This window comes from Mesoplodon mirus, assembly GCF_964341445.2.
Source record: "Mesoplodon mirus genome assembly, chromosome: 14".
NCBI lineage: Eukaryota > Metazoa > Chordata > Mammalia > Artiodactyla > Ziphiidae > Mesoplodon > Mesoplodon mirus.
In genome coordinates this window covers 12,933,517-12,959,140 of record NC_138990.1, presented here as the reverse complement: position 1 = coordinate 12,959,140, position 25,624 = coordinate 12,933,517, and the positions used below count along the sequence as shown (strand labels likewise).

Here is a 25,624-nt window from a genome sequence, read left to right as displayed (position 1 = left end):
TCTTAGCCAGGAGGGGTTGTGTTTGTTTGTGTTTACATCAGGACTTCCTGGCATGTACAGTTTTAGAATTAAGTGGACTGTGGTCACTAAACTTTCAAAATGAATTCGGAGCCCGGCAGCGTTGACTCAGGAGGCTTTTCTCTGGGATTCCTCCACTCCGAGTGGAGCCCTCTTTGATCTGCTGTGTTTTCACTTTCTCCAACCTGATGTTTGGGCCTCTTCCAGACTGTGTCATGTCTTCTGGTGAATCATTGTGTGTTTCCTTTTCAGAAAACCACCTCGGAGTTACCATAGACCTGATGACTCCAGTTAGAGTTTAGTGTGTCAACACATTCATAAGATGACCCCCCTTTTTAGCGTTTTCCAAGTTATCTTGGTCATCATCAAGGAAAGAAAACAATTTCCGCATTTCCCGTTGGTCGATTTAAACTCTGGCTGGGTCTCTCGGGCTGCCATTCTCCGCCAGTGTCAAGACTCGGGTGTCTTGCCCATGACTCTCTTTTTTTCTCCATCAACTACAAAACACAGATGTTTTTCCATTATATAGACACAGCTTCTGATGGGAGAACTAAAATCACCATTTCATAATGAATAAGGTTTAAAGGCTTATAGAAACAAAAAGCTGGCACATTGGTCTCACCCAGGGTCATTTAGGAGGAAAGCACAGCCTTGCTCTCTGGGCTGCGAGTCCCAAGTGGGGGTCCTGCCACCGGCCCCCATGAGACCGTGGGTGAGCCGCTGCATCTTCCCTGGTCTTCTTGCCAAGGAGATGGGTTTGGACCGCCTGACTGGCAGCTCTAGGTGTGCTCTAAGGGGCCATTAGATGTTCAAAAGATTTGGAGAGTTTTTAAACTTCGACAGTGTCTTATTCTGAACTGATGTTTTTAGAGTTCAGAAGGTGACTGGGTGGTATTTTGAGAACTTTAGAGAAAAACGTATACTTTTGCATGTATTCGGCCGAACTCTCATAAACTCATTTGGAAGAGAAAAAAATCTTATGTGACCTCCCAACTAAGCAAATTTAGTGATCAGAATTCTTGCAAAGGATGGACACTCAGCTGAACTGAGTAATATCTGGAACAGCGCTAAGTCCACCATTAGAATATTCTTCAACTTTATTAAGGTAATGTACAGGCAGCACTGTAGCTGTGGGTGATTCAGTGAAGTAAATTATAGTGACTTGATGGAGATTATCAATATTTGTGTCATTTCTTCCCAAGAGAGAAGGATGTTGGAGACCCTAATTTGATGTCTTTTTTATGAGGACCCTGAGGTCCTTAAGAGTAGGGTGTCTTGCCCAGGATCACTAGATAGTAAGCTGGTCTTCCTTAACCAGGGAGCCTGATATGCACACCTGCAGCATCCTCTCTTCTCAAATCTTCACGGGCCCTAAGGAAGTCCACTCTGGTTCCCAGAAACAGTGAAGCGTTAAACACTAGTTCTAGGTTTTCAATGGATGCCATTTGATCAGGAATTCGTTAGCCTGCAATTTTGCTGGAGTTGCCACTAACAGGACTGGCATGGGCCACGTTTATTTTTTTTATTTTTTATTTTTTTGTGGTACGCGGGCTTCTCACTGCTGTGGCCTCTCCCGTTGCGGAGCACAGGCTCCGGACGCGCAGGCTCAGCGGCCATGGCGCACGGACCCAGCCGCTCCGCGGCACGTGGGATCCCCCCAGACCGGGGCACAAACCCGTGTCCCCCGCATCGGCAGGCGGACTCTCAACCACTGCGCCACCAGGGAAGCCCTGGACCACGTTTATTTAAGGGAACGTGCAAAAGATAGATGTCTGTATATAGGCAGGGGTCAGAGGAACTATAAAGAAAAACACAAAGTATTTTAAGTTAGATCACAGAACCATTTTTCTATAAGGTGTTATTATAATAAAAAAGGACAGGGCTTCCCTGGTGGCACAGTGGTTGAGAGTCCGCCTGCCGATGCAGGGGATGCGGGTTCATGCCCCGGTCCGGGAAGATCCCACATGCTGCGGAGCGGCTGGGCCCATGAGCCATGACCGCTGAGCCTGTGCGTCCAGAGCCTGTGCTCCACAGCGGGAGAGGCCTCAACAGTGAGAGGCCCGCGTACCGCAAAAAAAAATAATAATAATAAAGTAATAAAAAATAATAATAGTAAAAATAAAAGAAAAAAAGAACAGAATGGACATGAATTTTGAAATGATTAGGTCTCCGGATTGGGGAGTCCACCGTTTGCAACTGCACTTGTGCCTTAAATACGAAGCAGCTCTGAGTTGCTGAAGCCTGGCAGGATTGTGGATGCTGCATTTAACTCTCTTAGCCTGATATTGGTTCCTGTTTTCTCTTTCATATCATGCAGACCCTTGGCTCCTGCCCAACCCACACTTAAACCCCAAACTCCTCATTCTAAAAATTAGGATTAGTCAAGCTTCTGGTCTTTGATCCTAAAACAAAACCTGTCCTGGTGGAAGGTGTAGTTTAAGAGGCGTGCGGATTTAACGCACTGGAACTTCCATCTCTGTTATTGCTTCCGCTCTTTCTCACAGTGGTCATCGTAGTGCTCTCCTTTTCAAAGGAAGGAAACAAGGGGATAAGTAATCTACACTAAGGAAAGCTTTAACATTCACTGGGGACATCATTTTGGACACAAGGAATAGAGATTTTTTTTTCAAATCACAACACAGGCAACTGCCCACTAGTTATAGAAACAGCCAGCCCTGCCCTGAACGTCTGGTCATTGAGACACGAAGGAGAGACCTGGTCCCTGTCCTCCTGCTTTGTGCTCGTGAACAGAATGGAGGGGAAGGGAGACTCAAATGTCAAGTGCAGAAGCGCTAAGGTGGTGTTGATGTGTTTAAGGTAGTGTTGCCATCAGATTTTAGATTTGGCCTTTAGGGGAGGAGGGCCCTGCATCAGGACCAAGGGAAGGACACTTCTGCTGCTCAGGGGGGACCACGTCTTGTAGTCAACCCTCAGTTTATTGAAACTAGGTGTGGCAGGGTGGGAATGATAGGAGGAGCTCACAGGCATTTCAGCATGAATCCCATGTACCCCGGAAAGCTTAAAGGAGATTTGTTTTGGCGTCATGCGTGAGAGTATCCCCAGAAGATTTCTGAAACGACTTGGTCTTAGCTCCTATGTATGTGCATTTTTAAGTTATTTTAATAGTTATATATGTATTTTGTTTTCATAGTTATATATGTATTTTGTTAAATACTTGGAAGATACCAAACACGTACAGAGAAGGAAACTATGGCCCACAACCCCAAGAAAACTTTTCCAAGCATATAGAACTCCAAGATGCTTGAAATCAAATTAGTATTTTATTACATAGATGTATGTCTTATTCATGCACTTATTGTATGATGAACATTCACCATATTGCTAAAAGTCTTCAAAATATTTTAATGGCTGTGATAGGCCACTGTAACTTGCTATTGTAAAACAGATTCATTTATTGAGAGTGCAAATGAAATTATAAAGGGAAAACCTTAAAAATTATTTTCAAAATGCCAAGGTTGGTGGCATACACAAGGGAAGAAGTAACTGATGTGGGACTTCAAATCCAGATGCCCTCTTGAGCTGGGTCTATCCTATGCTGATAGTTCACGTTTCACTTAGATGTCTATTATTCTTGATAGAGTCGAGTCATCTTTCATTAATGGGTGTAGGAAGCATTCCGTGTCTGCTAGTAGGTTGGAGTATTCTTAGCTGATAGCTTGGTGATGAATACTGAACATCCACACCACCCTCCCTACTCACCCCCCCACCCCTTGCATTGTCCTGGATGGTACGTCACTTGAAAGCAGTTGCTAGACTGTGGGACTTAGGTCACCAGGCTGAGCATCCCCCTTGACACTCCAACCAGTCTCCCGCCCCATCTACACCTGTTATCAGCTCGTCCAGCCCCAGGACCCTCCTTAGCCAAGAGCTTCCCCTGAAGTCTCTAAAGGAGGGTGTAACTTGTGGGACATGGCTCTAAAATCTGGTATGGGGTGTAGAAAGCTCTCTCACTTAGGTGGAAACACTCCCTCATCAGGAAGGCACCAGCCTTGAGATCAGAAGACTTGGGGAGACTCACCCTCAAGCAAAAACAAAAGCTGATGCTCCTGTAAACTGACAGGCCCTGCAGATTTAGTTATTGGGTGATTTATGGAGAAGGGAAAGTATTTGATGTTTGTTTTTTTTGTGGTCTAGGTATTCCCAGTACTCTTTAAATTCTGGCATCCTTCCCAGGAGCTAAAGCTAGAAGGATTTTACTTTCATCCTACATTTTCTTGGTAAACATGTTAAGTAGGTAGTTTGGGTCCCTGCGGGCTCCTGGCACCCGAGACGCTTGTGTTGGCGGGGCTCCCGCAGGCGCTGCGTGCCGAGACCCTTGCCACAGGCAGGGCGGGGTGCGGGTGTGCATCTGCCTGATGCCACTGCTGGCTGTTCTTTACCCCAAAATGGAATCGTGCATGAGAAATCAGCCAAACATCTAGAAAGTAAGAACCTAATTTGTTTAGCCAAACCATCAGCTGGAAAAGTTATTTTTAGCCATGGATCCCTGAGACTTTTGGACTTGCTTTATATTCAGACTTCCTTTCAGCTCAGGTTTGGTCCAAGATCCCTGAACTCAGGTGATCCACGGAATCCTGTCAGCGCCCTTTGAACGAAGGCAGGGTAAAACAGGATGTTTCTCAGTGGGTCGTCTTTGTATTTCTTTTAAAAGTTTTTTTTTTCCATTTTTCAGGGTTTTTTTTTTAATTGTGGTAACATACACATAACATGAAACTTAACCATTTTAACCCTTTTTGAATATCCAAGTCAGTGGCCTTGCGTACATTCACAGCGTTAGGCCCCTGTCACCAGAGTCCTTTTCATCATCTCAAACTGAAACTCCAGACCCATGAAACACTAACTGCCCGCTCCCCTTCCCCTCCAGCCCTCGGTAACCTCTATTCCACATTCTTTCTCTGTGAATTTGACTACTCTAGGCATTCATCCAATATTGGTCCTTTTTTATATGTCTTTTAAGAAGGCTTGAGAGCTTAGGTGCTCCTTGCGAGCCATTTCTGAGCAGGCCGGCCTAGTTGTAATAGGTCTGAGGGCCAGAGAGATGCTGTGTGTCCTTGTAGGATGCCCTGGGGCTACGTCAGCTGAGGGGATGCTGGTGTGATGGGCTTTTGCAGCTGCTGTCCCCCCACCATGGCTCTCCCCAGGTGGTTCCTGTCTAGACGCTATGGCAGAATCTGTGGTTTCTTTGGTCTTCCCGTGTTCAGATGTTTGACCAAAAGCTGATGGAATTCTTATACTTTTTTTTTAAAGTGCCTGCACATGGTAAAGTAGTCTAACTGTCCAAAAGTTACCTCTTGCATTCCAGCCCCGTTCCTCTTTCCCAGTGGGGAGCTGAGGTGGCCCACTTATTGGGTAGCTTTCCAGAGATATTCAGTCCATGAGTTGTGTGTGTGTGTGTGCATGCCTGTGCCAGGCCCCAACATGGTATGTCAGTCTCATAGGGTACTACTCATAGCTGTGGTTAAATCAGTACCCAGAGTTCACAATTTTTGTGGCTATGGAAATGCTATTTTCAGCCGAATCATGTAGTCAACTGTAATTACTTCGTACTTGTTGTAGAGCTTTTCGATTTTCCTGAATTTAATAGTTTCCTTGCCTGTTGGTTCGCTGAATTGTCTAAGTTTCAATCGCTCATCCTCCTCCCACTTTTTTTTTTTTTTTTTTTTGCGTTATGCGGGCCTCTCACTGTTGTGGTCTCTCCCGTTGCGGAGCACAGGCTCCGGACGCGCAGGCTCGGCGGCCATGGCTCACGGGTCCAGCCGCTCTGTGGCACGTGGGATCTTCCCGGACCGGAGCACGAACCCGTGTGCCCTGCATCGGCAGGCAGACTCTCAACCACTGCGCCACCAGGGAAGCCCTCCTCCCACTTTTTAAAGGAAAATATGCATCTCCTCTCAAAATGACCAAATTCTCGGGACTGCTGTTTTTCCTTGGAGGTGCCAGTCCTGGAGCCGTCCCTGTTCCTCCAGCCCAGACACGTTGCCCTCCAGGTCTGGGGTCTGGCTGAGTCAACTTTGCTCTCATTTTTGGGAGCCTCGTTCCTGCTGATTTCCAGCGTCTGTTCCCTGGAGCCCAGCTCCCCCCTTCCTGGCTTTACCCCGTCACCTTGGCATGGAGCCCAGCCTCTCGTCACTTGCTGGGCCCTCATGTGTCTGAAAATGCCATGTTTTTCCTACCTCCCCCTTGAGGTAGTTTGGCCAGATACAGAATTTAAAAGGAAAATAATTTCCTGCTGTCTTCTTGAAATCATTGCCCTGTTTCCTTTTCGCTCTCAGAGCTGTTCTTGAGAAGCATGATACGTTTCTGATTCACTCGTAAATTTCCTGCTTTTCTTTTCTCTGGAAGCTTTTGGGGGTCTCCACTTTGTCTTAGAGGTGTGACATTGCCTGGCAAAGCCCCTTGGTGGGTCTTTTCTCTCTTGCTGTGCTGTCCACCTAGGTGTCAGGTTAGGCAAGACCCGTATCTCCAGTTCTGGACGTTTTCTTGAATTATGCCTCCTTCCTCCCCTGTCTGTGTTCTTTCTGGAACTCCTTACTCAGTCATCGTCCGAATGCCTAGGTTGCTATTCTGAGCTCAGAGCCTTTCCTGCTGTTTCTGTGGGGGAGAGGGAGGAGATTGGGAACCAGTCTCCCAACTCCTGTCCCACCCCCCACACTGCCTTCGTCCTGGGAGCCTTTATGTGATGTCTAGAAAGCAACAAGAGAATTATTTGTGAAAAACATTTCCTGTGCTATAGGTAAGATGGATCTGGACTTGCTAATGAATGCAGACACGTTGTCTTTTTCACCCAGTGATGCTAGATCCTGCCTGACGCAAATGAGTAAAGACCAAGTTTTGCTCACATTCCCTTTGCATTCTCCTGCTTTACTCCTAGTCTGAATTTTCCTTGCTGGTTAGTTGAAGGTACTCCTGGACTTTTTTGTGTGGTCTGATCTCTGCTGCCGAAGGTGTGCTGCTCCACAGTTATTTGTGCCTGCTGATTTCTTGGGTTCCCGGCGTGCTGTGCCTCCCTGGGCTGGGTGCGGTCCCCCTGGGGATGTCCCCTGCCTCCCTCTCTGGCCTTCACTTCCTCTCTGATCCCTGGCTCACTGAGTCATGCAGCAAGCCTGCTACAGCACTGGGGTCCCAGGCCGTGAGCCACAGCCCAATCTTCCGAGGGTGTAGGTGTCCTCAGCCTGTCACATCTCATCGTCTGCTGCATCCAGCCCCTCCCTGAGTCTCGCCTCAAGAAAATGTTGCTTCTTGTAAAGTGAACTTGTGAAATGAGTAGAAAGGGTCCTCTCTTCAGTAGCCGTAACCTTGGTTTCCCTTGGAACTGCTAAGACTAGACTGGTCAGCCGTGGAGCATCTGCAGGAGCTGCTGAAAGCCACGTTGTACCGTCCAGCCTCTAGGTGTTACCCACGGCGGGCAGCGCATCATCCTAGACGCCTGCTCCCCTCCCGCTCTCTTCAGCCCCTTCCTGTCACCTTGATATCCTGGCAGATTCTAGGGGAAGCGTCAGCTAGCCCGTTATTTGGAGATATTTGTCCTGTGAGGTCTCTTTCCGTCTTCTCCTGGTGACTTCTAAGCATTGTGACATTCAGCTCCTGCCCTAAAGCATGGAGAGACCAGCCTTTCCTTGACCCCTGCATCCTCCCCAAGTCCAGCAGTCATTCATCAGGTGCATTCCAGAATTATATCGCTCCTACATAGGAATGAGGGGAGACGGGAAGACAGAGTGTTCCCAGTCAATGGGGCACTGCTTAGATTGGCACATCAGGAAGTGCAGGGGACAGGGGACAGTCACACTGCCGGATCTGAGCCCGTTAAGGAGGTGATGCTAACCCAAGCAGCTCTGGCCCTCGTAGTTCTGACTGATGCCGTTCTTTTTTGTGTGTGTGTGGTACGCGGGCCTCTCACTGTTGTGGTCTCTCCCGTTGCGGAGCACAGGCTCCGGACGCGCAGGCTCAGCGGCCATGGCTCACGGGCCCAGCCGCTCCGCGGCATGTGGGATCTTCCCGGACCGGGGCACGAACCCGTGTCCCCTGCATCGGCAGGCGGACCCCCAACCACTGCGCCACCAGGGAAGCCCCCTGATGCCGTTCTTGATGTGTACCTTCGTTACTCTGTTTATCATAGGCTAATAGGGGTCTGCAGAATGGTATTGTTGGGAGAAGCGGTATTTACAGTGTCCAGTGTTGGTTCTGAAAACCGTGGCTTCTGGAGGCCGGGGACCCTTCACTGCCGCCTGTCAGCTCCTGGCGGTGACTGTGCTGTTTTAATAACCCTGGCAACTGCCCCTTCTGACCTTGCCCGCCTCCTGGTCTCTTTCAAGCCTTAAGCCTTAGCCCTTGACAGGTTGAGGACAGATTTTATTTTGCTTTGGGATAAACTAGTCATATCGGGGAACAAGCTGCTAGGAAGGCAGGTGGACCCCTCCACGTTTTCCTTCTTTTTTCTTTTTCCTTCATTCACAGTCTTCTTGGTTGTGTCTGATGGGCAGAGAAGAACTCAGTGCTTTGGGGCTAATAAAGGCATCCTCTCCAGGAGAGCATCTGGGAGCATTGCAAAGTGTGCCTCGTTGTCTCACCCCTTCCCACCCCTGCTAAGAGCAGGTTTCACGCCTGTGGTGTAACTCCCTGTTTGTAAACACATTGGGAAATTGGCAAGCAGGGCTCTGAACCTCTTAGAGCCAAGGCTGCCTGTTTATATAAGATATCTTATGTTCATCCTGTAATAAGAGGGAAACGAAAGGAAAGCAATTGATAATTAAATAATATGAATGTGAATATTTAAATGCTGGGTGTGACCACACCAGGAGAGATTATAATAAAGTCCACAGTGACTTGCACCCAGGCACATGGCAGCTGCAGATGGAGCAGTGCTGTCAGGGATCCATCTTCCAGACGATGACCAAGTCACAGCCAAGTTCCAAACAGGACAAAGGGATACTGGCCCTCCATTATCATGGTCCTGGGAAATGAGATAGATATTAACACCAGGTAGAATACTTTGTGTGTGTGTACAGTGGGATTAGGTTCTAGTCTCAGAAGGTCATTTGGGGGCTTCCCTGGTGGCGCAGTGGTTGAGAGTCCGCCTGCCGATGCAGGGGACGCGGGTTCGTGTCCCGGTCCGGGAAGATCCCACGTGCCGCGGAGCGGCTGGGCCTGTGAGCCATGGCCGATGAGCCTGCGCCATGGAGCCTGCGTTCCGCAACGGGAGAGGCCACAACAGTGAGAGGCCTGCGTACCAAAAAATAAAAACTAAAAAAAAAATTAAGGTCATTTGGGATGTGGAAAAGTCGCCCCTGAAAACCATGTCACCCCTAGTTATTTGTGACCATCCAAAACAACCCCACAAATTTTCAAAATGCCTGGAGGGGTGGTACTCTGATATAGAGAACCCTGGTACAGAGCCTACCATGGAAATCCAGACAAGTGACAATATATGTGTTAGACCAGGTTCTTCAGAGAAACAGAACCAGTAGAGGGGACACACACACACACACACAAAGAGAGAGCAAGAGAAATTTATTTTAAGGATTGGCTAATGTAATTGTGGGTGCTGCCAACTTTGAAATCTGTGGGGTGTCAGTGGGAGGCCCAGGGAAGAGTTGATGTTGCAGCCTTGAGGCCCAGAGGCAGTTTGGAGGCAGAATTTCCTGTTCCTCAGAAGACCTCAGTCTATGCTCATAAGGCATTTAACTGACTACACGAGGCCCACCCAAGTGATGGAGGGTCATCAGCTTTACTTTGAGTCAACTGGTCTGAATATTCATCACACCTGAAAAACACCTTCACAGAAAAATATCTCTACATCTAGAGTAACGTCTGACCAAGTATCTGGGTACTGTGACCTAGCCGTGTTGACACACACTTGACACACATTAGCCATGTTAATCATCACCGCGAAGGACAAAGAAGTTGAAGAATGTTCCATTCCTGGGCTTCCCTGGTGGCTCAGTGGTTGAGGGTCTGCCTGCCGATGCAGGGAACATGGGTTCGTGCCCCGGTCCGGGAAGATCCCACATGCCGCGGAGCGGCTGGGCCCGTGAGCCATGGCCGCTGAGCCTGCGTGTGCGGAGCCTGTGCTCCGCAACGGGAGGGGCCACAACAGTGAGAGGCCTGCATACTGAAAAAAAAAAAAAAAAAAAAAGAATGTTCCATTCCTATAGTAGGAACTCTAAAGGTCGTCACGATAAATATCTTTGTGTTTCTCCCGGAAGCATTACCAGTGTGCAGCGTTCAGACAATGGGTCGTATATCTGTAAGATGAAAATAAACAACGACGAGATCGTGTCTGACCCCATCTACGTCGAGGTGCAAGGTGAGTCCAGAGGCCACAGGGTATCCAGTTGCCACAGGGCGGTTTGTTGTAGAGCCTGCATTAATTGCTTCGTGTATAATGCTCCAGAGTTTGGCATGCCCACTTGTTTGTTTGTTTTTTAATTGTTTTTATTGAGGTATAGTTGATTTACAATGTTGTGTTAGTTTCAGGTGTATGGCAAACTGATTCAGTTTATTATATGTGTGTGTGTGTGTGTGTATATATATATATGTGTGTGTATATATATATATATATATATATATATATATATATATATATATACACACACATATATATACATATTCTTTTTCAGATTATTTTCCCGTATAGGCTATTACAAAATATTGAGGATAGTTCCCTGAGCTATACAGTAGGTCCTTGTTGTTTATCTATTTTATATATAGTAACATATATATGTTACTCTCAAATTCCTAATTTATCCCATTTGTAGCTCTGTATACAAACCTTGCAAATCCATAAGCACTGAAATTTTACAAGGCCATCTTCTTTGTAGACTTTAGGTAGTTATGAAATTCACTTAATTCTTAGAGATTTAGCTCTATCCTACGCACTATAGCTGAGATAAAAAGAGATTGTGGACCTCCTTGTCCTAAGGTTATTTACAATTTAAAACAACTGAAGTCTTTTTATGTTAAGAAACAAAATGCAATCTATCATCCAGTTCTCAGTGCTGGCACCAGATGCCACTCACCTGGTCAAGTGCCAATTTGTTTATTATTCAGTATCTTTTACTGTCTTGCTTATGCAGATGGTGAAATCAGGGAGAGTGAGCCATTTTCTTGATTGGGCCTGCAGCTCGGCCTGGGATTCCTTTTTAGGCCCTAGGATTTGTCAGGCACGTGATTCAGTGCAGTTCGACGCCATGACATGAGATGGGCTTGGTGGGGGAGCTGGGGCAACAGGCGAGGAGAAGGCAGTCTCTGCCCTCAAGGAAATTGGACTCTCGTGGGGAACGTGAGCTGATGCACAGGTGAGCCAGGCCAGGTGGGCCCGGGTCCTGCATCTCGGGGTTTGCACGTCCGGTTCGGCAATGGCAGGGCCTGTCGAGAGAGGCTTTGAGGAGGAAGCATCTTCATTATCACCCCAAGTGGCCACTCCCCACTGTCCTAGGGGCTGCCCTCCAGGGTCTCTGCATCCCTGCTCGCTGAGGTACCCCATCAGCAGAGCCTTCAGAACAACTTTTCTGCTTTCTCCTGACCCCCCTCATCACAGGCTTTAGAGCAGGTGATTAGCTTTTCAAGGAACTTCAACGAGAAGCATCTCCCACAAAAAGGCTGCTGTGCTACGCATTGGTTTTTTTGGGGGGGGAGGGGGTGTGTGCTCTAGTTTGTTTGTTTGTTTGTTTGTTTGTTTTACATCTTTATTGGAGTATAATTGCTCTACAATGGTGTGTTAGTTTCTGCTTTATAACAAAGTGAATCAGTTATACATATGTTCGCATATCTCTTCCCTCTTGCATCTCCCTCCCTCCCACCCTCCCTATCCCACCCCTCTAGGTGGTCACAAAGCACCGAGCTGATCTCCCTGTGCTATGTGGCTGCTTCCCACTAGCTATCTATTTTACGTTTGGTAGTGTATATATGTCCATGCCACTCTCTCACTTCGTCCCAGCTTACCCTTCCCCCTCCCCGTGTCCTCAAGTCCATTCTCTACATCTGTGTCTTTATTCCTATCCTGCCCCTAGGTTCTTCAGAACCTTTTTTTTTTTAGATACCATATATACGTGTTAGCATAGGGTATTTGTTTTTCTCTTTCTGACTTACTTCACTCTGTATGACAGACTCTAGGCCCACCCACCTCACTACAAATAACTCAATTTCGTTTCTTTTTATGGCTGAGTAATATTCCATTGTATATATGTGCCACATCTTCTTTATCCATTCATCCGATGACGGACACTTAGGTTGTTTCCATGTCCTGGCTATTGTAAATAGTGCTGCAGTGAACATTGGGGTACATGACTCTTTTTGAATTATGGTTTTCTCAGGGTATATGCCCAGTAGTGGGATTGCTGGGTCACAGACCTGAACTTGATACCCTCTAATGCTGCAGGAGGCCTGAGGGAGGGGCCCCTCAGAGGAGTCTCTTTTTGAGCTTTGCTCAGAGCCCATCCCAGGCGTCACAGCCGGTGCCACAGGGGTCTGTCCGCATCAGCTAGAGGGGAGGGTTGCTACATTTGCTGCTAACCTGGGAAAACTATTCAGAGGACCTTTCACTTGTAAAATCCCAGAAAAAATGCCCAGGGCCGGAATGAGTGAGGTCCAAATGGAGTTTTGCAAAACTTTGAAACATGAAAAAAGAATCCCATTTTACCACTCCCACATCAGTCCTGCTGGGCCCAGATCTGTGAGCTCCCAGTCCCAAAAGGACACAGTTTAAACGTCCGAGACCAGTTAGCTTGATCTGTTAAATTTTTGTCACATGCCCCAAATAAGTACCAACTGGTTTTCTCTGAGCTATTCCCTATGACCCCGGTTCTGGAATCATAGTGGGAGATCTTGGGGTTGTAACTGTGTAAGTCTGTCTATACTCTTTTCATGAGAATGTGCTTGGAGAAGTGTTCAGCCCTGTACAAGTGCACAGATTTTAAAATTTATTATCCCTCACCTGAAAGTCTCACACAACATAGGTTGTCCTCAAAAACAGGCAGACCACACCGTTCAGGATGACCATCATCCAAAAGTCTAAAAATAATAAACACTGGAGAGGGTGTGGAGAAAAGGGTACCCTCGTATACTGTTGGTGGGAATGTAAATTGATGCAACCAATATGGAGGTTCCTTAAAAACTAAAAATAGAGTTACCATATGATCCAGCAGTCTCACTCCTGGGCATATATCTGGAAAAGACAAAAAGTTTAATTTGAAAAGATACATGCACCCCAATGTTCACAGCAGTACTATTTACAATTGCCAAGACATGGAAGGAACCTAAGTGTCCATCAACAGATGAATGGACAAAGAAGATGTGGTGTATATACTGGAATATTACTCAGCCATAAAAAGAATGAAATATTGCCATTTGTAGCCACATGGATGGGCCTAGAGATTATCATAGAAGTAAAGTAAGTCAGACCGAGAAGGACAAATATCATATGACACCACTGATATGTGGAATCTAAAAAAATGATACAAAGGAACTTATTTACAAAACAGAACCAGACTCACAGACATAGAAAACAAACTTGTGGTTACCAAAGGGGAGAGAAGGGAAGGGATAAACTAGGAGTTTGGGGTTAGCATATACACACTACTATATATAAAATAGATAAACAACAAGGACCTCCTGAATAGCACAATATAGTTGATATTGAACTATATTCAGTATCTTGTACTCACCTATAATGGAAAAGAATCTGAAAAAGAATATATTTTTATATATGTATAACTGAATTACTCTGCCGTACACCTGAAACTAATACAACACTGTAAATCAAGTATACTTAAATTTTAAAAAGAAAAAGAAAATGGGTGGATTCTTATGTGGCTTTGTTTTCACTTTGTGTTTATTGGTAAGGAATCCTGAAAACCTGCCAGCCTTTCCCAGGAGTTTGAGCAACACCTAATTTCAGAACTGCCAGGCCTCCCTTCTGAGAAAAGCCGTTCTGAATCACCATTTCTCCTTTGGGAAAGTGTCCTAGAAAACCGGCTAAAGCTAGGCTGGCAGGAATTAGCCTGTTTGTTCTTTCTTACCCAACTTCAGGGAGATAAAAACTGGCCGTTTCAGACCTGGGTGGTGGACAGAGAAAGCTCCTGCTGCCAAGCTGCGGTGTGGTTTCCATTCCCCCGGGGGCTGTGCCTTGGCCTGTGGATCTAAAAGCTTCTTTCCCTCACCTCTTCCTCTGCAGGACTTCCTCACTTTACAAGGCAGCCCGAGAGCATGAATGTCACCAGAAATACAGCCTTCAACCTCACCTGTCAGGCTGTGGGCCCGCCTGAGCCCGTCAACATCTTCTGGGTTCAGAACAGCAGCCGTGTCAATGAACTTCCAGAAAAATCCCCCTCCGTTCTGACTGTTCCTGGTGAGTCTGAGTTGTGGGATTTCCTTGCTGTTTGCCCTGGAATGGTGGAAGGGAGCAGAAGTTTGATGAGCGCTGCCGTGCTCAGCAGCAGGTAGTCGAGGCGGATAAAACCGCAGGTGAGGCAGCTGAGGGTAGGGGCCGGGTGGAGGGGGAGGCAGGTGGGAATCTCGGGGGTCAGAGGTCACAGGGCAGGACTGGGGCGTGGGGATATGCCCACCACGGGTGTCTGTGGTTAAGTTGGCGAAGTGGCCAGAGTGCTTGAGCCTGGGCAGCGGGAGCCCTGCTCACATCTTCCGTGGCAGCTGTGGCCCTGCTGGCTGGCAGGGCTTGCATTTCAGGAACCATTGACGGGACGGCCTCAGCGAGGTTTGGCGGCAAGGAAAGTGCATTGGTCACGGGCTTGGCGGTGGGAGGGTTGAGTCACTGTGAGGCCGTGGCTGCAGTCATCTGATTTCCTTCGGAATGGGCGTGCCCCGGCTTCCTTGCCGCGCTCCTCCGACAGTGCTCTCGGGGTCAGCGCCACTGATGTTTCTGTGCTGCTGAATCCAGGGGGCTCCTCTCTGGCTCCTGTCACTGCATCTTCCAGCAACATCTGGCAAGGTTACCACCCCTGATCCTTCCTTTTTTCACACACTCAGCAAACGTTCTGAGGGATGCTGCCTGCCAGAGGTGACCTTCAGGAAGCCCTGTCTTCCTGGCTTCCTTCCTGCCTCCCGACTCGTCCTCTTCCCTTGACAGCAGTTCTGAATGTGGGAGGGTGCCCTAGGGCTCAGTCCTGGACGCACCTCTGAGAGTTCCTTTGGGCCCCTGGCTTCACGACCATCTGTGTGATGACAGCCTTGAACGTCGTATCTCCAGCTCAGACCTCCCTCCTGAGCTTCAAGCTCCTTGCTTGGCATTTCCACTTACTGGATATGGAAACGTCTTAAAATGAAACTCTTGATTTCCCCCCAAGACTTGCTTTGCCCCAGAGTTCCCCATCTTAGTAAATGATATCACCATTTGCCCATCCTTCCTTCCTTCTCCTTTTCCACATTGAATGCATCAGCAGGTTGTCCGTTCTGCTCCGACAGTACATCTCAAATCTGTCTCTTCTCTGTCTCTGCTGCAGTGCCCTGGTCCACGTCACTGCCAGCTCTTGCCAACAGCACTGCAGTAACTTCCTAACTGGTCTCTTTGCTTCTAGCCTTGTCCCCACTCTCGTCCTCAATGGCAGTTTGTGTCCCCTGCCTGCTGGAACCCTTCAGGGGCTTCCCATTATCTTTGACTGGCACTCAGAGTCTGTCCTGCCCCCGCTCATAGGACCTGCGTGCTCTGGTTCCCGCTCAACTCTCCAGCGCAAACCCATCCCACTCTTTCCCTGCTTATTAAGCACCACTGTCTTTCATTTTCTGATTGTCTTTCATTTTCTCAGAAATGTCACCCTTCCCGCTGCCTCAGGACCTTTGCACTTGCTTTCTGTCTGCTTGCAGTGTTGTTCCATCTGCTCTTCATCCCATGACACACCTCAAACATCACTTTTGCACAGAAGTCTTTCCTGGTCATTCTTTTAGTTCCTCCCCACTCCTTTATTGACTCCAGGCATGTATTCTTGTGGACTTCCTTCATTGCACTGGTCACAGTCTGCCGTTTCCCTGTTTATTTGTTTAGCTGCTTGTCTGTCTTCTTAGAGAATGTATACTCAGTAAGAACAAGGACTTTGTCTCTCCCAAGGCAGTGCCTAACTCATGGTAATTATCACTGAATATTTACTATGAGTGGACCAGCAAGTGAATGCCAACGTGAGGTATTGTTTCTGAATCACTTTTCTTACTCCTGACTCCGCAAGGAATGTTATGATTGTCTCTGCCTTCATCTGAGTTTTCTTTGAGTTTCTCCAAGGAATTGATCATCGAGTAACTTATTTGTTCAAAACTAATTAAAAAAAATACATTCCTCCCTCTGTAGGATGATTGCTTTGAAGTCCCATAAAGGAGGATTTATGGGGCATACAATGAAATATGTAGTTTAAATTGACATACAGTTAAATGCCTAGCAATTAAGTGCACTACTCAGTGAGTCATGATAAATGTAGACACTCACGTAACCACCACTTCAATCAAGATATAGAACATTGCTGTCACCCCAGGAAGTTCCCTCTTGTTCCCTTCAGGTCAGCCCCTACCTCCCATAGGTAACCTTGTTCTGATGTCTATTATCATAGATTAATTTTGCCTATTCTTGAAATTTAAATTAATGAAATCATGAGGTGTCTATTTTTTTGTGTCAGGCCTCTACATCTTTTGAGATGATCTATGGTTTTTCTCCTTTCTTCTCTTCGTATGGCAAATTACATTGATTTGATTTTCAAATGTTAAACCAATGTTGCATTCCTGGGCTAAACTCTGCTTGGTCATGATGGGTTGTGGTAGTTTCCATTTGCTAATATTTAGTTAAAGATTTTTGCATTTATGCTCATTCTGGGGTCACACCAACTGCGTGTGTACTGCAAGTCAGTTCTGATCTTAATTACTAGGAGTTAGTGCAGACCCCATGGGTTAAAGACAATGTCTGCCACAAGCCTGCCCTCACCTCAGCTGCCAGCCACAAGTCTCAAGGGGGTCCCTAATCCACCTGCACTTCTTACTGACTGGCTGTAAACTTAGAGGTTTCTTTGACCCCCTTGGGTTCGATAATTTGCCAGAACAACTCATAGAATTCAGGAGAGTTCTATACTTGTGACTATAGTTTTGTTTTTTTTTTTTTTTTTACAAAGGATACACATAGGATGAAGTCTGGGAGGGTCCCAAATGCAGAGCTTTCATGCCCTTCCCTGCCCTGATGTGTGGAATCAAGGTGTGTCACCTCCTGGCACATCAGTGTGTTCACGGAACAAGAAACTACTAAGCTTTGGGGTCCAGAATTTTTATTGGGGTTTCATTGCGTGGGTATAACTGATTAAAGCATCAACCATGTGATGGAACATGATCTCCAGACCTCCCTCTCTTCCCTAGAGGTCAGGAGTTCAGGCTAATATCCCGCGGATCAAAGTCCCAACCCTCCCATCACAGGATTTAGTCATTCTGGTGACCAGTCCCCATCCTGAAGTTATCTAGGGGCCCATCCTGAGTCACCTTGTTAGTGTAACAAAGCCACTCCTCTAACTCAGGAACTAACAAGGGACAAAAGCTAGTCAGACTTTATCATACAACAATGTTCATGAAGGAAATTGTTTTATAATTTTGTTTTTGTTTCTGTTTTGTATTGGTAATGTCCATTTTGGTATCTGGGTATTGTTGACCTAATAAAACATAGTTGGAAATGTTCCCATCTCTTTCCTGAAAGAGCTTGGTAGCATTGATGTTATTTTGGAAAGATGTGTGTGAAGTTCAGTGGAGGCTGTAACCTCTTGTGTTTTGGTTGCTACATTTTTGGTAATGCAGTTTGCATTACCTTTTTTTTTTTTTTTTTAGCTGTGTTGGGTCTTCGTTGCTGTGCACGGGCTTTATCTAGTTGTGTCGAGCAGTTGTGGCACGTGCGCTCAGTAGTCGTCGCTCGCGGGCTGTAGGGCGCAGGCTCAGTAGTTGTGGCTCACCGGCTTAGTTGCTCTGCAGCATGTGGGATCTTCCTTGACCAGGGCTCAAACCCGTGTTCCCTGCATTGGCAGGCAGATTCTTAGCCACTGCGCCACCAGGGAAGCCCTGCATTACCTTTTTTTTCTTTCTTTTTTTTTTTTTTGCGGTATGTGGGCCTCTCACTGTTGTGGCCTCTCCCGTTGCGGAGCACAGGCTCCGGACACGCAGGCTCAGCGGCCATGGCTCACGGGCCCAGCCGCTCCGCGGCATGTGGGATCTTCCCGGACCAGGGCACGAACCCGTATCCCCTGCATCGGCAGGCGGACTCTCAACCACTGCGCCACCAGGGAAGCCCTAACCACTCCCTTGTTGATGAACATTCAGGTGGTTTTAATTTTTGGGGGGTCACTGATGCAGACATCTTTGTACCCATATGTATTCCTCTTCCATGACTGTCATCCCTTCCCACCACATGGAAGCACACCCATCTGCTTGTCTGCCTCCCCCATGTTATTAATCAGTGTGATTATTACATATTAATCATTCATTAGTTTAACCCCATTACCCAGCACATTGCCCGGCACATCAGAACTGTGTGAGTGAATGAATGAACAACTGAATGAATTTCAAACAGTTCCTGAGTCTTATGTCCTTTCACTGGGACAGAGACATAGTGATGGTGAAGTAACTTGTATTCATGTCACTAGTTTTGCATTTAAAACTCTTTCTTACCTCTTTTCTCATTTATACCTCTAGTGAGTTCTGTGAAATGGGTAGAACAGGATTTTTTTACATCCATTTTGCAGCCTCAAAGGGCTTAAAGAAGTCCAGGGAGAGAGGGCCTGGGGCGTAGGCTTCTTATGCAGACCTTGCTCTGGGCACATCAAGGCACACCAAATCAGCTACGGCGGACTGTCCCCAAACGCCAAACTTTGTAGCACTCTGAAAGAACTACATACAAACTTATTCTTTTTTTTTTATCTTTTTCTTCCTGTTTTTCTGAGGTATAACTGACATACAGCACTGTATAAGTTTAAGGTGTATAGCATAATGATTTGACTTACATACATTATGAGGTGATTGCTACAATGTTTAGTGAACATCCATCATTTCGTATAGATACAAAATATTTCCTTGTAATGAGAACTCTTAGGATTTATTCTCTTAACAACTTTCATATATAACATACAGCAGTGGTAATTAATCATGTTGTACATCGCATACCTAACATTTATTTACCTTATAACTGGAAGTTTGCACCTTTTAATCACCTTCATCCAAATCCCCCCTCTCCTCCTCTGATCTCTTTTTCTATGAATATGTTTGTTTTGAAGTATAATTGACCTACAACATTATGTTAGTTCCTGGTGCACAACATAGTAATTTGATATTTACATACATTACAAAATGATCACCGTGAAACTATGTCGTTGCCATCTGTCACCATACAAAGACATGACAGTATTGTTGACTGTATTCCACGTGCTGTACATTTCATCCCCATGACTCATTTATTTTGTAACTGGAAGTTTATACAAATTTATTCTTACTTGCATTTGTTTTTAATTTTGAGGACGCTTTAGTGTGATACCTGAGCCCCTTCCAGTAAGAGGAGGTCATGTTTAGGGAACTAGGTGCCGAGGCTGTGCTGACCCAAGATGCCTCTGGGGCCCTTTGTGCCCATGCAGCGCCTCCCATGCTGATGTAAATAAAATCTGAATGTTTGCAGGTAGGCACCCTGCTATCTTGGAATTAACCCTGAAGTAAACTTTTCCCATCCCTTCTACCGAGAGGATGCGGAGTAGGGAAGTGGTTTACAGAGCCCTGATTGTTGAGACATGTTTGAACAGGAAGGTCATACGCTTTTCCCTCTTGATGCCAGTTTTGGGTTTTTTTTCCCTCTGTGATGTAAGTGCTGTCTTCAAGAACCATGAGCGAAGAAGTACTTTGTCTAAAGGGCATTATTCTGAGTCAACAAAGCCAATCTCAAAGGTTACATGCAAAATGTACTTGGCGGCTGTCCTTGGAAGGCTCTTGAAGGGACCTCTGTTTGAAATGTTTTCCAGCTGTGATTTCCTTTCTGGACAATCTGAGCCTAATTCAATCTGTGGCCCCTTTCTCCTCTGCAGACTTTTGTCAGAAGGCAAATTACCCGCATATGGCTCTCCACAATCATATAGATGGTTTTGCTGGTTTGGGCTGAGACTTTTACTGAATTGTAAATAAATGATCCTGTTGGTACAGGGGGAAAAAAAAGAAAAAGGTTACATGCTATGTAATTCCATTTAGACGACATTCTCTTTTTTTTTTTTTAATTTTTTAATTTTATTTTATTTATTTTTTTATCCAGCAGGTTCTTATTAGTTATCTATTTTATACATATTAGTGTATATATGACAATCCCAATCTCCCAATTCATCCGACCACCACTTTCCCCCCTTGGTGTCCATACGTAAATGACAACTTATAGTGATGGTGTACACATGAGCTCCTGCCAGATGTTAGGTTGGGGGAAGGATGTTCGTAAAAAGGGTGGCACGGGGGAGCTTCTTTTTGGTGATGGAACAGTTCTCCATCTGTACACAAATCTGTACCTGTAATAAAATTTCATAGAAATCCCCCCCACACACACACACAAAATAAAACGACCAGAAGCTGGTGAAATCTGAATAAGGTCTGTATTTTAGTTAATAGCATTGTACCAGGGACTTCCTTGGCAGTCCAGTTGTTAAGACTCTGTACTTCCACTACAGGGGGGGCGGGTTCGATCCCTGGTGGGGGAACTAAGATCCCACAGGCCGCGAGGTGCGGCCAAAAAAAAAAAAACAAACGTATTAATCATACCAAAGTCTTAACCACTGGACCACTAGGAAAGTCCCAAAGCAAACCTCTTTATCTCACTGAAATGTCCCTTCAGTAAATGTAAGCCTGAAACTAGCACATAGCTGATTATTCTGTTATCTCTGGAAATTCCTGATACATCATTACTAACTAAAGTCAATAGTTTATTCAGATTTCCTTAGTTTTTACCTAATGTCCTTCTACTGTTCCAGGATTTAGTTGTTATGTCTGCCTAAGGCGCCTCTTGGTTGTGACAATTTCTCAAACTTCTCTTGTTTTTAATGACCTGGACAGTTTTGAGGAGTACTGGTCAGGTTTTTTGTAGAATGTCCCACAGTTTGGACCTGTCTGATGTTTTTGGTCATTTTTCTTATGATTAGATTTGGGTTATATATTTTGGAGGAGGAAGACCATAGAGGAGGAGAAGTGCCATTCTCATCACATCATAGCAAGGGTACATTCTGTCAACACGACTTACCATTGTTGGTCTTGACCTTGACCATCTGGCTGAGCTAGATGTTTGTCAGTTTCTCACTCAAAAGTTTTCCTTTCATTCCCCTTTCCATACTGTCCTCTTTGGAAGGAAGTCACTTTGTGCAGCCCGTGCTTAAGGAGTCAGGAGTGATGCTCCTCTTTGGGGGCAGAACATCTGTATAAAAATCATTCGGAATTCCTCTGCATGGGGGGGTTTGTCTCTTCTCCCCCTTTCATTTAATCATTTGTTTATATCAATATAGACTCATGGATATTTGTTTTATACTTTGGGTTACAATTTAATGCTACTTTATTTTCTTGCTCAAATTGTCCCAGCTTTGGCCATTGGGAGTTCTTTCAGCTGGATCCTGTGTCTCTTTGCCATACCCCCATCCGTGTGTGTGTGTGTGTGTGTGTGTGTTATATTTTGCTTTAGGCTCATCATATATGTTTTCTGCTTCAACCTAACAATCAGCCATTTCTCCGAGGAGCTCTGGTTCCTTTCACTGGAGAATAGTATTATAAGAAACCAAGATCTGGATTACCTCTCTTACTTTCTCCTTAAAATTAACGTCAACTGATTTTTTTCATTTCCAAGATGTCTTCAGACCTCTGAAATAATAGAATTTTCTTCATTCAGCACCAGTGTCTTTTCTTCAAGTAATTAATAATGATGCCTTGTGTTTATATCATTCCTTATGAATACATTGATTTTTTACTATTAAAAAAGGATTCATTACAACAGATCACCTGAAATTTTTAAAACTGTAACTTTTATCCTTCTGTTTCTGGTACCCTGACATGTCCATACTGTGTCGTGGAGTGTACAGGGTTCTAAGCAGGAGATTGTCTGGGTGAGCCTCAGAAACCACTTTTCTTGATTTGGGGGCCAGTGATTCCCATACCTCCTTGGAGAAATTTTAAAACTAAATGATATGCTTTGTTACCTAATGTTTCATCATCGGGGAAAATAAAGGCTTTTAATGAATTACAGCTGCCTTCTTTTAAGAAAATTTTTTTAACATCTTTATTGGAGTATAATTGCTTTACAATGGTGTGTTAGTTTCTCCTTTATAACAAAGTGAATCAGCTATACACGTACATATGTTCCCGTATCTCTTCCCTCTTGCGTCTCCCTCCCACCCTCCCTATCCCACCCCTCTAGGTGGTCACAGAGCACCGTGTTGATCTCCCTGTGCTATGCGGCTGCTTCCCACTAGCTATCAGTTTTACATTTGGTAGTGTATATATGTCCATGCCTCTCTCTCACAGCTGCCTTTTAAGCCCATGGTTGCCTTGCTCCTGGTACATAAGGTTTAATCCTAGGTTTGTTTTTCAAACACCAACACGTATTTTTAATTAACTTTGCATTTATGGCTTGAAGCAGTGAACCAAGAAGTAAAAGGATGCTGAAAACCCCATAGGATTCTGATAAACAGAAGCCTGTCTCTCTGCAGCTGGTCTCACGGCCCTCCTTCCCCTCCAGGTCTGACTGAGACTGCGATCTTCAGTTGTGAGGCCCACAATGACAAAGGGCTGACCGTGTCCAAGGGCGTGCAGATCAACATCAAAGGTAAGCGGCAGGGTGGAGTCCCCCCTGCATGTTCCGGGGGTTAGGGGGTGCAGTGTGAGCTCTGCAGCCAGCCACCTGGGATCGAGTCCTGGCTTCCCTTTGTGACCTTGGACAAGTCACTTAACCTTTCTGCCTTCAGTGTTCCCCTGTGTAAAATGGGGATAATTACAGAACCTACCTCCTCTTGAGGGTTCAATGAGATAATGCAAGTCAAAGTACTCATAACAGGGCCTGACACTTGTCTTTGATCAACATTAGCTAGTTTAGTTCTGCTCAGATGGAGAAGAAAATTGTCTGAAATGCTGACCCTGGATCATCTTAGCTTCTATTTTCACTTTTTCCTTTTCTACCCTGAACTAGTCCCCATTACTCCTTGAAGAGCCCCCAGGGTGGGCGCAGCTTGGGGCACTGATCTGGGGATGCCCTGAGGATGGGCTCTGTCCTTCCCTGGGCATCTGGGGCTGAAGCAAGTCTCCACCAGCAGCTGTCCTGAGGAAGGAGAATGTCAGAGTCACTCTTCTTCTGGGGGCACAGGGCTCCTGCTCCTCTTTCTCCTAACCTCCTCCATCCCCCTTGCTTCCTCTGAGCTGGGATATAACAGGATGAAAGGCACATGTTTGAAACCTCCCCCAAGCTGGTGGAGACATTCCAATCCAATTATCTGCCATTGGATTGGACAATCCAAACCAATCATCAGATTCCTCCTCCTTTTGTGGGATCAAAGGTATTTGAGGGCCTCCCTGGTGGCGCAGTGGTTGAGAGTCCGCCTGCCGATGCAGGGGATACGGGTTCGTGCCCCGGTCTGGGAGGATCCCATATGCCGCGGAGCGGCTGGGCCCGTGAGCCATGGCCGCTGGGCCTGCGCGTCCGGAGCCTGTGCTCCGCAACGGGAGAGGCCACAACAGTGAGAGGCCCGCATACAGCAAAAAGAAAAAAAAAAAAAAAAAAAGGTATTTGAACCTGAAACTTGAAAGGAAAGGAAAACCTACTGTCTTTTTATCCCTTTCAACTCATCTCCCTTAACCTTCCTCATAGAAATTCAGGGAAATGGTATGTTTTAGTATTTGTTCTTAATTTATTTTTAATTAATTACTTTATTTTTATTGAAGCATAATTGATTCACAATGTTGTGTTAATTACTGCTGTATAGCAGTGATTCATTTATATATATATATTCTGTTTTTAATATTCTTTTCCATTGTGGTTTATCATAGGATATTAAATATAGTTCCCTGTGCTCTACAGTAGGACCTTGTTGTTTATCCGTTCTATATGTAAAAGCTTACATCTGCTAGCCCCAGCCTCCCATTGCATCCCTCCCCCAACCCCCTCCCCCTTGGTGACCACCAGTCTGTTCTCTATGTTATTTGTTCTTAATTTAAATATTGAGAGGCAATATTGAGTTCATATTCCTTTTGGTCTTATCCTTGGGGAAATAATAGAGGGGAAACAGCAGAATGTGTTTAATAATGAGTTAAACGGTGGGTGATGCACGGCAGGAGACTCAAAATTACAAAAAACATACTTTTTTTTTTAAACCGATGTAATAGTTTTGCTTTTATTTATTTATTTATTTTTACATCTTTATTGGAGTATAATTGCTTCACAATGGTGTGTTCGTTTCTGCTGTATAACAAAGTGAATTAGTGACAAAGCGAGAGAGAGGCATGGACATATATACACTACCAAACGTAAGGTAGATAGCTAGTGGGAAGCAAAAGACATACTTTTTAAAGGTGCTGATGTTTCGTTTCAGCAAATCAACTAGAAGAGGCTATGAGAGGGCATTTTCGAAAAGTTCATTGGAAGAAAACAAAATGAGCAAACTGAAAGTTACTAGGAGAGGAACTGAACAACTTCCTTCCTTCATTACGAATTCCATTATTACAATTTTCAAAAGAAATGTTGAGAATTTCAGGAATTCACGCGTGGGCATAAATTTATGAAGACATTTTCATAAAATATCAACATCTTAAAGTTTAAAAAATCCATAAAATGAGAAGCACTTCCTGAATTTTATGCTTCAGACAGAATCTCAACTAGGACTTTATTTTAATAAAGCCTATTTCCAAGCCTTATGTTTTGGGCTTTCATTGATTTAAGCATGTATATCAAAGCAACCCAAACTCCCTGCTCATCTGTTATCAACTGAGGTATACGTGGCCAAACTTTGATCTGGAAAGGCAGACACTCTATTGAGGGAAGTGAGTCAAACGAAACACTGATTCTTTCCCATTCATCAGTCTGTGTGTCTCCTGGTAAAACTGCAACTCCTGAATACCGTACCCAGTGAGCGCTTAACGTGGTCCCAGCCTTCCTTCCCTCTCATCCCCTGCGCATCCTGTCCTCGCCTTTACCACCAGCGCACCTCCCCCAGACCTCGTGCACGCGTTACCGCATTTCATCCTCACCCCGGCCCGTGGAGCAGTGTGGTCACTCCCCGCCCTTAATAGAAGCGGGAGCTGAGTTTAGAGAGGGCATTGAACTGTGCCGTGGGCCATGCAGCTGGCTAAGTGGTGGCCACACTCCCCAGCCCCTGCTGGTACTCACGCTGGTCTGCTTGCTGCCCCTGCAACCAGCTTCCAGTGTCCTGTTGAGGGACACTAGTGCTGGAGTCAGGCAGACTCGAGTTCAAGTCCCCATTCTGCTGCTTATGGGCTCTGTGAGCTTTGGCAATTTTTTAACTTCTCTGGTCCTCAGTTTCCTCATCCGTCAGTGGCGATCGTAAGACTGCTTCTCTGATAGGGTTCTTCCTATCAGATTAGTCATGTTTAATGAAGTCCATAGGTTCCTGGCACA

At 45.6% G+C, this 25,624-nt stretch overlaps 1 protein-coding gene across 1 annotated transcript in view; it reads left to right on the top strand.

Annotated features, from left to right (window-relative positions):
• The window catches only part of MERTK (MER proto-oncogene, tyrosine kinase), a 111,130-nt gene that overhangs the window by 23,191 nt on the left and 62,315 nt on the right, over positions 1-25,624 (top strand). The window contains exons 3-5 of the mRNA XM_082642869.1: positions 10,242-10,342; positions 14,210-14,383; positions 22,739-22,825. Of these exons, the coding sequence (XP_082498995.1) occupies positions 10,242-10,342; positions 14,210-14,383; positions 22,739-22,825 (362 nt within the window). The remainder of the gene's footprint in view (positions 1-10,241; positions 10,343-14,209; positions 14,384-22,738; positions 22,826-25,624) is intronic.